Here is a 15,783-nt window from a genome sequence, read left to right as displayed (position 1 = left end):
CTGTATAAAAGACAAAAAGATAGTCACAAACAGGGCAATTTAACTGACATTCTACCTTTCCTTGCAAAGCTGTGGTCTTTTCAGAGAGACATTTTGCTCAAGTTGTCTATTTTTGGAAGTCCTACAAAGTTTTATTTGCTGTAGCAAAACAAGAATTTGCAATTCTCATTTTTTAAGCAAAGTGAGCTACAAGAAATTCTGTAAAGTATGCAGGGCCTGAATTCTCATTTACGCAAAGGCCATTTTGTGTCGTTCTGGCAGCGTAAAGCTGCTAGGAAATGGGAGTAAATTACATTTATAATAACATGAGGCACCTTAGTTTGAAAATCTTGTCTTAAGTGCTTATCGGTGGTAGTCGATAGATATTAGTGCTACATGAAGTAACATCCAAAATGGCTCAGAAGGGTGAAAATTAAATTCTGTAGAACGTCTACCTTCAATATGAAAAGCAGACGGAAACGAAGTATTAAGAGAAAACTAGACTAGATTGCCACCTAAATAAGCAGTAACAGGCTGTACGGGATTTAATTGGGATCATTTGGATAAAGCTGCCAGTCTGCAAGGATGATATTTTGAAATGAAAGTCCATGAAGCAAATTAAGTATTTTGGATATAGCAGTGTTTACAGAGTTCAAGGGGCTCAGCTTTGTGTGGTGCAGAAGCTGCAAAAGGTTGTGTCTGCTAGCTGTACACTGGACCTACTTATTCCAGACACAGATCAGCCGGAGCTCAAGGATAACAAGATAAATTCACTTGTGTATAGAAGGCCAGACTCACAATAGTATTTAAATGGGACTTTCAGTGGTGTATAGACCTTGTGTTATCTACATCCAGGGCAAATTTCACCATGATGAGTAAACTAAACAGAAAGCCTGTGTAGCTGGAACGGCACATAAAACTATTTTATTAAAATAGGCTTACAGACTTCGGCGTTATATAACAAAGAGAAAATTCACTAATGTAAAGAATGATTGTACCAGCAATTTCCTAAAGAATTGTATGAGCAACAACTAATGATTTTTGAATAGCTTCAGTGTTGTGCTTAATGAACTGTGTTTTCACTAATGCAAAACTAAAGCTATGATGACAATTTAAACAACCACAGGTATAGTGTCTGGTGATATTCATATAAGAAACTGTATTTTACATCAAAAGGTACCTGTTTCGATTCCCATATAAAGCAACACCCCATTTTTCTGCACTTTTAAGTAGCCTGGTATTTTTGTTGGCAACCAAATGTAAACGAGGAAAAGATCAATTTACTTATTTGCAAATTCTTACTGTAAATTGAATTGGTCAGGAGCAAGTAACATGCAAGTTTCCACAGGTTTCTTTCAGTATGTTTAAACATAGTCTAACAATACACATTCAGAATGTATTCCGAAAGCTCTAAGTACATGCATACCTTGACATTAATGTAGAAGTATTTTCCTTGCCAAGAAGATTAAAAAATTCTATATAACTAGTGGATGTTTTTCATGTATATTTTTCATGATACCTTTCACCAGTTTACATATTTTTAGAGTATCGTAAATTTCAAAATATGAAAAGTCAGATACTCTTAAGGACATGGAGGGTCAGGCATACCTTCTAGGAAATAAAGAAGAGTTCCTGCCTGCTAATCAAGGGATAGTGATAGGGTTTGGCATAACAACCATTTGCTAACCTTTTAGAGTATAGTAAAATGTCATAAGAAGCTGTTATTGCATTATGAGGGAGAGGAGAGTTCAGAGTTTATATACATTTTGTATGATGCAATAGATTATTCAGATCTGGAGACATACATTTTATGTACGATTTTAAATCTAAGGGAAGTGAGTTTGGTGGCCAGAATCCACCTACTTGTCCTCAGTGTACAAGTACACTACAATCAGAAGACAGATTTCTTCAAGGGTGTAGCCAGTGACAGGATTAGGTTGCATTAAGTGCAATTGTGTAGACAAGTTTGCACAGGGCCTGACAACAATAGGTCTGACCCAACTCTCATTGAAGTCAGTGAGGATCTTTCCACTGATTTTAATGGGAGTTGGATCAAGCCTCAAATGCCAACTGTACGTCTAACGTGCAAGCATTATGTCTCACATATTCTTGACCACAGAACTCCACTTCAGCATTTGGAGAAAGGAAAAAATCAATAATTCTTTGTGATCTGTAATCTAATCCTTTTTCATCAGTGGAAAAGCAATATAGATGCCAACAATTATAAATATCTGACCTGGGCTTGACAGAATAAGCTGTATCTCAGTAGGAGCAAAACAGATTAGACTGTTTCAGCTTTTCAGTTATTCTCAAGTATTTCATTGCAAAAACCAATTTTTTAAGTTTATATGCTTCCTAAGAAGAAAAATTCAAAGTAAGTCTTGCAATGCTGACAAGCATATAAAAACTGTGAAATAAAAATGGTACACTTTTTAAATAGCTCTGGCTCTTTACTATGTATCTGCTGCTTACCATCTGTAACGTAAGTGGGAAAATGTATTGAAATGTCCATATAATCCTTTTAGCTGTCAACAGTGTTAAACTATGCATTAAATTTGCATCCCAATTAAGGATGTTTGCAGCTTATTTTGCCAAAAACAATAAACTTTTTGTGCTGAGTGCCTGAATGATATAAATGACATATGTGGGTTGTAAGTCTTCAAAGTGAATAATTTTTCATATGTTCAGTCTATTTTGCTAAACACAACATTTACAATCAACCTCCTGCTCTGTTTACTAAAAACAGAATAAACCAGACTTGTTCTCTGCACCACTAACATATAAACCACAGAGTATTAGCTTCTTTACATCTGCACTAGCAATTGAAGTGGTAATTTCTTTCACCTTGATTTTATAGCAGTTTTTTTATGCTACGCATTTCATAGACTTCCAATAGGTTTCCCTTTGCTATTTTTATCATAGTTAGATTTGTTGGTAAATGTTAATTTCAGAATAACAAGTAAAATATTTGCTCACCACTACCTCTAAGTGGCAGTCACCCACCTTAACACTGCATTCCTAACACTTTCATAGTAAGTCCTAAAAAGTGGCCACCAAAAAAATTCATTTCTGGGCACAAGTTGATCTATCCAGCTTCTGCAGATGTATGCTGTGTCACCTGTTAAAGGGGCTTTTGCACCCAGATGTGGGAGCTGATGAGTCAGTTGCTATGTCACAGAAAAGGCTCTCATATCTATTCTATTCTATTCTATATAGGTTCTTATACTGTGCTCGTCACTGTGGTATCTGAGCACCTTCCAATAGTGCATTAAGCAACGTGATTACACATCTGTCATGTGGCATTTTTTCTATCTTTGGCTTTCCAGAAGGAAAATTGTGTTCAGGAGAGTGTCTGGTTTTGATAATGTGTGGGGGGTTCTTTGTAATATAAATATACCTGTCGCAATGTGCTTATATTAGAGAAGGCAAGGTCAAACAAATGTGCTTTGCAGTTGAAGCAGAAAGTGGTGACATTTGTGACAATCCTTAGTTTGAGGGAGTTCATTCCACAGTCTCGGACCACCTCCAGAAAAAGTTCATTCTTCTACACAAACCAACTTTACCGTTATTGTTGAGAGTTCCATTGTGGCCAAGAAGGGTAGTTGTTGACCACAATCTTCATCACAGATCTTTTAGATTCTCCAGACCATGGAGAGCTTTGAAAATAAGGACTGATACCTTGAACTTGATTCAAAATTCTATGGAAGGCCAGTATAGAGGGCAGAGGACAGGTCTGATGCACTCACAGTAGCTTGTGTTGCTGAGGAGACACTCTGAAGCATTCTATATTAGTTGGAGTTTCCTAAATGCTGAAGGCTTGATGACCAGATATATTGCTTTGCTGTAATCCAGCTGGGAGGTGACAAAGGGATGAATGACTGAGGCCACGTCTTTGTCCTCCAGGATGGGACAGAGTCTCCTAGCCAAGTGAAGAAGATAGTAAGCAATATTTGTGGGTGCTGCTATGTGAAAGCTCAGTGCCAGCAAGGAATCCAAGAATTTTCCTAGTCAATTGACTAAATTGATCATTTGTGGATGTGTGTCATCAATCAATGGAGCCACAAACTCTGCAAAATGCTTTCCTCTGCCCACCAGCATCAGCTCTGTCTTGCTCAGGTTCAGCTTCAGTTTCAGCCAGCAAAGAAGAAAGAAGAGAGGCAGCAAAACCTGAGTGCTAAATTTGAAAAACAATAAAAGTCATCCAAGAATATGAGAGCAGAAGAATTTTCTTTTAGTTGTACACTACCTGGGACATTTTAAGAAACAGAGAAGCCTTCTGTGGGGGGAAATTCTTGTTGGTGCAAGGTGCTGTAAAAAAAATGGAGGAAGAGGATGATTCTGAGGCACGTTGGAGAAAACTGGGAAGCCAAGGAATGGTATTTCTCAAAGTTACAGCCCAGCCTGAAATTTCAACATGAGATGTGAATTAGCAGGATTAAGACAATGTTGTACCTGAAACATATTTACCCACCATCCCATTTGTCCAGGACTGTCCCAGCCTGTATGTCCTGCGAGCTGTGACCGCTGCAGCCTGGGTTGCTTTAAGTATGCAAACATGTCCTCCCGCCACCAGGAGATGCTATATTGAAAGGGAAGAGAGTCTGACTCATGAGTGCTTCTGCCTCAGTTACTCCAGTTCTGATGTCTCAGCACAGAGTTACTTAGGCAAGGAACATGGCAAAGCAGAAGAATAAGAACCCCATCCAGATGGGGGAAGGAGGGAACAAAGCATAGCTGGGGATACAGGAGAGAGAAATTTTGACAGAATAAAAATGTGGTGCAAACCGGACCCTTTTAAAAAATGTTGTCTTTGTTTTCTGACCAGCTGCACAAGGGGGACATTGGAGACAGGGACATAGAATGTAGGGTGACGAGGTGGAAAAAACAGGACATTTTTTCTACTGCAGGAGACTCACAGAGACTGGTTTTGATGGGCCCAGGGAACAGACACCAAGAGGGTTTTGATGGCTGTGAGAGCAAGAGGTTGCCCACACCTGCTTTTTATATTTTCTATGCTCCCTTCTTCTATTTTTCCTTTTCATTACTTCCTATAAAAACTTGACAGTGGTCCTGATGCTGGTGCATTGATACCACTGCCAACCCATGCTGACCAGTATTGTTTCCTTGTACCATCTCATCTGTCTGTCTGTATCCATTTCTTGTCTCATCTTATACTTTGATTGTAAGCACTTCGGGGTAGGGACAGTTTTTTTTGATCTGTGTTTATACAGCACCTAACATAATGGGGTCCTTGGTTCATGACTAAGGCTCCCAGGGCTCTGCAGTGATATAAATAATAAATTGAATTCATAGCGAATCTGGATTAAAAAGAAAGGAGTTTTGTATTTCCCTGGGAGTTTGCACTGTGGGAAACTCCCAAGGCTGAAAAACAAATCACTCTGAGTGGATTGCCAGCAAGCTGCAGCTGTCCACCACAGAAGCAAGTAGAAATGTTACTCTCAGGATTGTGACAACAGCTTTGTGTCTGCAGTACATTCATCCTCCAAGGTTGTGGTGCATCTGTTTAAACAATTAGTTATTTTTGAAGTCATTTCAGAGTATTTAAACGAGCAACTTTAGCAATGAGATTTTCAAAGACAAGTTCTGAAGTGGCACAAATGTAGCAAGGGCATTCATTGCAAATAAAAGTGCAGTAGTGAGCATTGTAGGAGATCTTATGCTACCAAGTCTCTTCCATGATGCTTTTACTTATTATTATATTCCACTAGTTCCTAGAAGCTCTGACTAAACACATAGTAAGATACAGCCTGTATCCGAAAGAGGTTACAGTGTAAATAGGCAAGGCAGACAAAGGGTGTGAAGGGAACCAACATGCAGAGACTTGTCCAAGTGCAATGCTCTTTTCACTAGATGACGTTACCTCCCTATTATTTAGGATGTTATAGGGTGGGCATGGTAGGGACCTGAGAGACTAAAGACAAACTTTTTTTCAGAGTTGATCAAATGTTTCCCAACCTAATTGGTTCATTTCTTGGTTGAATTTTGTTTAAAACTTTTAAGAGTTGCTTGAGCACATTCTGCACTGATCACACCTCTGCAATCCCTTGGAACTCAATGGAAAAATTTGTGTGTAAGCCAATGCAGAATTTGGTCTCCTCCATTTGTATTTAAAAAATCAGAAAATGTCCTTCTTTTATACCAATAATTCCCTTAAATGGTGGGTTCAATTTGACATGCTGCCAAAACTGTTCCCTTCATAGTCAGGCAACAGCGATTAGATGGTGCAGGGTCAGTGTACTGATATTGCAACTCTAGAAACTTTGATTCAAATCCTGATCAGATCACGAGTGAAAATTAATTTGATGGACTCATCCTGGTCCATAGTAGAGTCATACCACCAAGTCACAAATATAGAGAGAGAGACAGTGTAGTCCTATGTATAGAGCAGAGAATGGGGGGTCTGGCCTCTATATTCTATTCATGGATTCTCCACTGATCCATTCAGTGACCTGGGGCAAATGTATTTAGTGTATGTTTTTATTTCTTATGACTTATTTCAAATCACTTAACCCTTTTGTGTCTTACTTAGTTCTTGAATATTATGACTAGAATTTTCAAAGATGTCTAAGAGACTTAGATGCCCAAATCCCATTGGAAATCACTGGGTTTGGTGTATTATTCCTTTAGACTCCTTTGAAAACATCAGGCTGTAATACTAATCTAGTCTTATAAATGTACATAGTTCTTTACAGCAGAAAACCCTTTCTTCCACAGTTAAATCAAGAGGGGTTACAAATTATTAACTGAAGCTTGGAAAGCATGTTGACATCCTTGCATATGAGGTACTATGTAAATGCAAAGTATTATTTATTCTAAGCTGTTTATCCTCAGCACCTCAGAAAATCAGTGAGGAACACCCTAAAATTGAATCACAAAATCAGTGACAATTTAAAAAATATTGGCAGCAATTAGACAGGTAATAAGAAAATAACACTTCCCACAGTTACAGTAAGGTCCATGTCCTTTGCCTAGAAACAGGATTTGATTATAATTAAAGATTCTTTGGCACAGATTCTTCCATCTTTACCCACACTGAGTAGGATGTTTCTCCACAAGTAGTCATCATGGATGCAGAATCAGAGTGTCTGAATGCAATACTGCTGAATGCCCATGATGTTTAAGTTTCCACACCAGTTTCTGAACACCATTATACATATAACTTTTAGTATTCATTGTAAAACAGGCAAATGTAGTCTAATGTGATTTTTCAGTTATTCCATTGGTACATCCAGAAGTGCCGCATTTTGAATTAGATGTCTCCCTCAATAGTTTGGATCATCTCAGTCAAGGAGTTCTTTTATTTTGAAATAAAAGTGTCATATTTCAATTAGATTAGCATTGTTTTAACACTCTGGTGCATCATGGCATCTGTGATACTAATAATCCCAAAGCATATAACCCTGAAATTCAAAGCACCCCAATACGCATGAGAACGCTCAACATTTTGAAAAGAGCTGACCTGCCAGGACATAGTACAAATGCAGTAGGCCCCAGGTTCAACATTTAATATATAATAATTATTGCTTAACATTTGTATTACAGTAGCACCTAGAATAGCAATTCACTGTGCGAGGTGCAGTGCAAACATGTAGTGAATGACACTACCTGCCCCAAAGAGCTTATCTCCCCAAAGGGGGATTCAGACTGTTTTACAGCCCTGAATACCAATGTGCCACTTGTCGCCTCCTGGCTATAGTTGGTTTTAAAAGTTTTGTAAAACCTGAAATGTTGCGGGGTTCCCCAGCCTTAATTGTAATTGCACGCACACAGCTTGGATTTGTACAGATAGTCTAGACAATAATTTGCTGCTAAGCATTCTGGTGAGGACTTTGTGTAATGTTTAATTATAACAAAAGCTGTTTTACTCTTTAGTTTAAAAGAGATTATCCAAGTAAATGCCCTCTATTGTGAAATTATAGATTTACTTTTTCTGTAACTAAATATAAGCACCCTGTTGATTTAAAAGCCTCTCTTTAAACTTACAACATACCTGCATGGAAGTCCAATGAATATTATGAAGTTTTAAGTAATTTTCCTAGCTGCATATCTGCGAAGGAAAACCTATTGACTGTTCCTACTTCAGTAACAAATGTAAGGCCACTATGTACCTCCTTTTTAGAATTATTTTCATCAGGAACTTGTATGGCTCAAATAACACCTTTACAAGAAATCTTTGTTGTTGTTATTATTATTATTTATTATTATTACATTTTTAATATTAAGCTGAATGTATGACATGGCATGATCCTATATTGTTTTACTATTGATTTGCTGTATGTTGGGTGCCTTCTTGCAAGACATGAATGCAGTGTATGGTATGATATAGAAGGATTTTTGCTCTGTTGGCGTAGAATGGAAGAACAGGGGCATAAAAAGTTATATGGACAGCCTAGGAAATTCATTGTGACAGAGTTCACTGTGACTAACACTGTTCACAGAAATGGGATTAGACTTTGTGAGAGGAAATTTGACTCTCAAATAAACTGAGTACTTTGATATCAGAGAGAATGCCAAGATAGAAAGATTTTCTAAGGGAATCTAGTGAAGCACAATTGGATCATCTAGATTCAAACAGAGAAAGAACAAAATGTTTTAAGGTCTGCTTTATGATCTGTTTCTCTCTTTTATCATGAAAGAATAGTAGGGTTTAGAAACAATGAGTTGTAAATTCTTCAGCCAATTAGTTCAGTGAGTTACTACTGTTTATAATGCACAGAACGTTAAAGGCTGTTTTGCAGTTGCACCAAGTTGGATTGTTAATAACAGGAAGCTAGCACTTCTCAGTACAGTGGATCAGCTACACGTGAAAATAAATGTAAAAAACCTGGAGGGGAATGGCAGCAGACTGAGATTAGCCTTTATTTAATTTAACATTTAGGGGTCCAACACACAAATGAGCATTTTAGTAAGCTTCATGGTGGAAGCTGCTGTCATTTGTAAAATATTCTGGCCAATTAGCTAATAGTGTGCTTGGATTTCTCCTGTTTTGATACAGTAATACTAAGTACATTGTGAAGCCCAATTATACAAATCATCCCCATATGCCATACCAGTCTTTCTTTATGAACTGTGTTTATAAATCCTGTGTGAGGAAATGTGTACTTCAGCAATTTAGACCATGTGTAAAAACATAGCCAATAGGATTGTCAAGAAAACAAGTTCCAGCCTAGGAAATCCTAATGTGTTCCGCTAGAATAACATGAGTGTGTCGTGTTGTGCAAGTTTTCTGATTAAATGCATATTACTTTGTAATGTTTAACCTATTTAAGTGCTTCCGTTTCCTTTTTCTTTCTTTCTTTCTTTCTTTCTTTCTTTTTTAGGAGCCAACTTTGGAGTTCTTGAGAAAATTTGGAATTGGGCTAGTCTCAGGGACAATAGCCTCAATTATTAATATCCCTTTTGATGTTGCAAAAAGTAGAATTCAAGGGCCACAGCCAGAGCCTGGAGAGATCAAGTATAGAACCTGTTTTAAAACTATGGCAACAGTCTATAAAGAAGAAGGGTAAAACATTCTTATTTTACTAAAATGTCCAGACCACTGTTTTAGTTCATGTGGGTCCATAAAACTGTGTTGTAATATGTCAGATTTGATGAGGGACATGAAACCACCTTGCACTTATGTGTCGAGAGAGTGCAATATAACGTTTTAGATGTGTATTTTAAATGTAAAAAGAAACGTCTTCCTATTGCAGCTGTCAGGTTTTTCTTTTTTGATATTTGCAAAAATATTGTTATGTTGTTGAAATGTATGTCCCACAAATAAGGGCCTAATAAATTTCAAGCACAGCATTTTTGGTTGGTAACAATAAAACTGACTCTTCACTTTGCAGATGCAAAATGTCAGTAGAACAACAGAACACTTCACAGTTAAAATCTCTACTTGCAGTCTCTGCATACATTTACACATTGAGAATGATTGCTGAAGTGAGTGAATGGAGGACAGAACCTTTTGGCAATAACTTTCTCCAACTTTTTAAATATTTCTCAAGTGAGCCATGAGTTGTGGCTTTGATATTCAATTATAGCAGTCATTTTATCCATGTAATGCAGCTGTTAACAGACTTGTCTTGAAAGTAAAAACCATCTCACTGATTAAAGTCATATTTCTGATTGGATGGGATCACGGCATAGCTTTTGTACTGAACATTGATTAACTTTTTCTTTTCATCTGATCTGCCTCAATAAAATGTTAAAATCCAGATACTGTCTGCTGTTGGACATGTGTCGTTCCAAATAATTGCTTAAAAGTGCTGTGCCAGCATCTTAGCAAACATAAGATAAGATTCCATTCTGTTTGTAGAAAAATAATATTGTTTGAAACTTTTTTTCTTTCTGCTACAGGTTTCTGGCTTTGTACAAAGGGCTGGTTCCCAAGATCATGAGACTTGGCCCAGGTAATTTTGCCTCCATTATTTTTGTCTCTTCTTTATTCTTGGTTTCTATTACTTGTTTCCATTTAAATTTAAGACCCAACAAATAACAATTAAACAAATCTGTCCCTTAATATTTACATTATTTATTTATTTATATTTTAAAAAATTGGATTTGTTGGGCTAAATTTGCCCTCAGAAAAGCATATTTGCATGTCTAAATTGGAATCCTGATCTGTGAATAAATCATGAGGCAAGTGGAGGTTTGGTTGTATGTGCGAATGGATGTGTCCGCATATTTTTCAGGCACACTTTCGAAGACCTTTGAAGGATGTGCTTATGGGAACAGTTAGTATCAGTCCCTCACCCCTTGGGCCTGATTTTGTTACACTAAGGCTACTTCATGTTCTTTGTCAGTGTAAAGGTGCCTTAATGTTGGTGTAAGTGGCTCCCTGAGAACACCCTCTGTGCAGGCAGTACGGGCATAAGGCTCTGTATCAGCCTACCATAGGGGGTGAATCAGAGGCATGTAGAGGCAGAGCCAAAGGGCACTGTACTCTAGTTATTTTCTGCTTCCACTGCCTGTAAGGGACGATGGGAAACAGAGTATAAGTTTGAACAGACCTGGGGTCTTTTGAGTTTTGTCATTCCAAGTGGGCACTGCATGGCTGAGAGTGCAGGTACCGCAGATAGACCAGAATCTCATTCTCATGTAAATACGTGTTTCCAGTTGGAGTAGGTGGTTTAATAGGCAAGGTTACACAGATTTAAAAGCCAATAGGTAACTGTGTCTGTTAACAGGATCTCTTCTGCCTACATTTCATGTTTTTCATTATTAAAAAAGTATGACATTTTCCTGTAAATGCTTGCATGTTCCTGTAAATGATTTTCTCCAGCCAAAAGCCAGATGGTGCCTGGCCTTTGTGCAGTTTCAGAGAAGGGTGGGACACAGGGAATCCAGATACAATCCAGGGAGCACATAGCCTTCGCCTTCCTAATGCACTCACAATGGGCAGGGAGGAGGAAGATCCCCGCTTCCTTGTCCCAGCCAGCACAGCTAAGTTTGTAATGAAGAACTTGATTCCAGAAGGTGCTGGCCACTCTGCCCCACATCCAGGAAAGCAATTAAACATGTGCCTAACTTTAAGCCCATGAGTAGTTCCATTGACTAATATATAGATTTTGCTGTCTGAATGAAATAAGAAAACAATTTTAATTGTGGCTGAAAAGGTAAGTCCGTCTGTCTACAGCATAAATAGTTTGAGTAAGAGAGCTGTACAAAAAAACTCACACTATCTAAGCACTTGAAATCAGCCCACAGTTCAAACTGGGTCTGCAAATGAGTATGGCTTTGCCAAACTGTCTGTGAAAGCCTTTTGCAATTCTCCCCCCACCACAGCTATCTGTGAACTTTATTAGGCTGCTATTTGTAGTGTATTTCAACTCTGAGCATGGTTTGCTGGAATAAGTCACGTGGCATTTCTATGTCCCTGATTGTCTGAGCCTATCCCATGGGAACAGAAAGGTCAGCTCAGTTCAGTAGAAGATGTTTTTATTTGGTTTTTCAGAGATGCTGCATTCTAATTAAGCTATCTGATCCAACAGACAAAATTAGGGGGAAAAGAAAAGCTTTGGGCCCCACTTGGTTATTACAATCGAGATTGTGCTACATTTACTTGTATGGGGTAGAACCTTTCAGTTATCTTTCATAATTTCCCCAATGTGTAGGCCTCTTCATATGCTACGTAGAGGCCTATATATGCCTTCTGAAAATCCACCTTGTTAGAAACTGTGTCAGGTCTATTTATTTAACTTGCATAATAATTATAGCCCAGTCTTAGAATGGCATACTTGTTTCTCTCAGATCAGAGTTCCCTCATTGCATTAGAGCTGAGGCTTAGTCACACTTTTGATTCTACCAGTATCAATCCATTAACCCCACATTTTGCCTGTGGATTCATGAGATAGAACTGGGGGAAGTCTAGATTCAATTCCAGTATCATGATTTTCAAACTACCGGTCCTGTAAAACCATCCAACCCAAATTTCAAACAAAACATTTGATAAGCCTTTTCAAATCTTACTTGCAAGGATTTTCACAATTCTCGTGAAGAATTTATGTCTTTTCATTCAATTATTTTCATGTCCAAATCTTTCTCCCTCTATAGATATATATTTTGTAGATCAAGAGTTTTGTCTGTACCATAGCTACAAAAATAAAATAAAAATCTGCTGAACATTTTTAGAAAAAAGTATGAAAAAAGTAAGAAAATTGCATTTAAAAGCAAGGGTGCTCTTAATTTAATTTACAAGCTTTTCACATTGACTTTGTGTTCCAGTGTTAGGTAAATTTTGTATAGTTTAAGAACTGGTGATTGGGTAGAATCCAGAGAGTTTTTGCTAATACAGTTTCATTATATTTCAATTTACAATTTCAGTGCAGGAGAAATGACACAATATATGTCCTGCAAAATATCGAAGGGATCTAATTTGATACTTAAGATAATGTCCTCTTTTCTAGGTGGTGCAGTGATGCTTTTGGTTTATGAATATGCTTATGCGTGGCTTCAGAAGAACTGGTGATCAGAAGTACTGCTTCTAAAACAATGTACTGTTTGAAATGATGTACCTGATAAATATAACATGTTATGATATAAAGGACATACGTAAAGCAAAATATAAGAAGTGCTCATGCTACAGTTCTCTTTGATATGAATGAGAGTTGAAGGCACTCATCAGTTTGCAGGATTGGGCCCTATGGCCCTGATCCAGCAGCGCATTTTGGCACAGGCTTAGCTTTAAGCACTGATGTGCTCCTTTGCTTAGCTGGATCAGGGCCCTAGTGATCAAGAAAAAATGGTAACACGGAAACAAGTTAATTTCTCAAGAACAAACTAAATGTAATGGACAGGAAATTATGTCATTTAGTAAATGCATCAATTTTTTAACTAGTGATTGTTAAAATGTCAGGTTAAGTTTCTTAATAGGTGAACTCAGCAGGAGAAGAGCATTAATCATGTGGAGCCAAATCCTGTGCTGGTATAAATTGTCATGGCACCATTGACTTTCAAGTTGAGGACCTGGCCCATGTTTTGCAAATCTGAAGTAAATCCTGGGTCTGTTCATACGGTTCTAACACAGCATGGGAGTGATGCTTGGAAAAGGATGGCCAGCTTGCCCCCATACCTCAAACAATACCTACTGCCAAACAGTCTGCACAGTCTCAGTTATACATTGAATATTATCCTTATTTCAAATGTCATAGAAAGATGATGAGCATAATTCAATTTACCTAAATTCTGTCCTCACACAGAAGTGTACAACCACCATAGAAGTCAGTGAAGTAGACAATAAATAAACAAACAGGCAATTTAATTCATTTTGGACGTATAAGGCCAGATTTGTGAACCAACATCGTGAGCAATTATTCACATGAGTAGTCCCATTGACTCCTCCCCAACAGTAATCATTTGAAAACTACACAAAAATGTTCAGAGGTGACATCCTAGCCCTACTGAAGTCATGCAAAATTCCCATTGATTTCAATGGGGCCAACATTTCGCTCTGTGTGTTTTTATTTCCAGATTTAAAAAACCAAATAAAAAGATACAAGAGAAGAATGTATGATCATCCTTTTATTGGCTATGAATGTGAGAATAAAAAATATATCAGTCAGCCTATATAATTCATTTCAGTGTGTGTGTGTGTATGTGTGTGTGTGTGTTTCAAGAAGCTGACAGAATACTTTACCTTGAAGGGTAAAGGTGGGTGAGGATTGGGTAGCAAGATTTTGTTTTCCTTAGATTGTAATACATTTCCAACACCTCACGACCACCCTGACTGCCTATCATGACCCCCTTGGGGTTAAGAAACAGTGTTCTGTACTAATATCCCATATGCAGTCTTAATTAGATAACCATAAGCCTTTCTGAAAAATAAATACTGAATGTTCTTATGAGGTTAAATATGTTTGCTTTCTCAGATATTCAGTATAACTTAGCTCATATTTCAAATATATTTTCCTACTTTTTTCTGTTTTAAATTGCCGTTTGAAATAGGATATACTAAATTTCTGTCACGCTTATTGAAGACAATGTCTAACTTCATGTACTGTACCACCTCTCTATTGATGTTCAAGTGCTGTCTTCTTAAATACTAGAAGAGCTGTATTTCTTTCACAATAAACAATTACCTTTATCTAGTCCTGTTTTGCTGACTATTGCCTATATATTTTTTAATGGCTGGAAATATTTATGTTATCACCGTACACATTATTTGTACTGGCTAACATTAGATGTTCTTCCTCCTAGATAATTGCAACACTTTCTCTTCAGCAATCCTAGAAGAATATCTTTCCAGATTATTTTTTTTAATGACAACTCAGGTGTGAAGTCTGGTGTCTGCAATGTTTTAAAAAAATGCCTTATAAAAGGAAAAAAAGTTAGAATAGAAATGCATTCTCAGCATTTTCAAACATTCTTGTACTGACATGCACACAGAAAATGTCTCTTTTGTCTGGATTTGACCACACTGACATCTCAAAGCTGTGTTACTTCAGTAGCTAAAGCCAACAAAATAAGATATGTTCCTTTTTGTACTTTTATTACAATTCCTAGGCAAGTATTCCTCATTTGATCATTTTATTATCAACCCTTACGCAGTGTAAGAGATAGTGCTTGGAACAATTTGAAAAAAGAAAAACAAAATACATTATAATTATTCTTTTATTAATTTAGAGCATTCAAAATATAAAAATAAAAGGCTTTTAACATTCAGTATATACATACACAGCCTTCTGTTGTACATCCTTTTCAACATGATTTATTAGTTTTAATTATCGTTCAGCCTGATCTTTTGATAAAACGAGGACCATTCCCAGAAAACATGGTATCTTTTTTTTTCAAACTTGTCTTTTTAACCTCTTCAAGCCCGCACTGTTCACTATTCCTGCTGCTCCACTAGACGTCTCATTTACACTAAGGACATTTTACACCACCACTCTGGAAGCATAGTATAAACAAGTATTAAGTCTCATTGTCTTTTGAAAGATTTGGGTACTGTGCGAATGCAGGATTGGGCCCTTCATGTGCACAGTGTGGGAAAATATTGTTGACTATTAGAGAACTAAATTCTGCTCTCAGGTCTGCTGGTGTAAATCCAAATTAGCTCCACTTGGATTACTCCAGATTTACATCTGTGCAATTGAGAACAGACTTTGACCCATTTATCATTAAAATAAAAATGGAGCTTTAGTTTTTAAAGTGATTTAAAGGTGTTATGTCATTAAGCTAATAGGTACCATCTTTCAGTTTAACCAATATGTATATTCTCTAAGAAAAGTCCTTGGATAAAGAAAAATTCTGCTTGGTAATTTTACATTAAAAAACATGTTAACCTCCCTCCCACCCAAGAAG

At 37.2% G+C, this 15,783-nt stretch overlaps 1 protein-coding gene across 5 annotated transcripts in view; it reads left to right on the top strand.

Annotated features, from left to right (window-relative positions):
* SLC25A21 (solute carrier family 25 member 21) overlaps window positions 1–14,570 on the top strand; it is a 387,007-nt gene extending 372,437 nt beyond the window's left edge. For all 5 annotated transcript variants that reach the window (XM_032789984.2, XM_032789983.2, XM_032789978.2 and 2 more), the window contains 3 exons: window positions 9,321–9,502; window positions 10,342–10,394; window positions 12,891–14,570. In XM_032789984.2, coding sequence (XP_032645875.1) covers window positions 9,321–9,502; window positions 10,342–10,394; window positions 12,891–12,952 — 297 coding nt within the window. In that variant the 3' untranslated portion in view covers window positions 12,953–14,570. The remainder of the gene's footprint in view (window positions 1–9,320; window positions 9,503–10,341; window positions 10,395–12,890) is intronic.
* Window positions 14,571–15,783: the final 1,213 nt, after the last annotated feature.

This window comes from Chelonoidis abingdonii, chromosome 4 (assembly GCF_003597395.2).
Source record: "Chelonoidis abingdonii isolate Lonesome George chromosome 4, CheloAbing_2.0, whole genome shotgun sequence".
NCBI classification, from domain to species: domain Eukaryota; kingdom Metazoa; phylum Chordata; order Testudines; family Testudinidae; genus Chelonoidis; species Chelonoidis abingdonii.
Note: the sequence above shows the minus strand (reverse complement) of the source record. Positions and strands in the feature narration are given on the sequence as shown.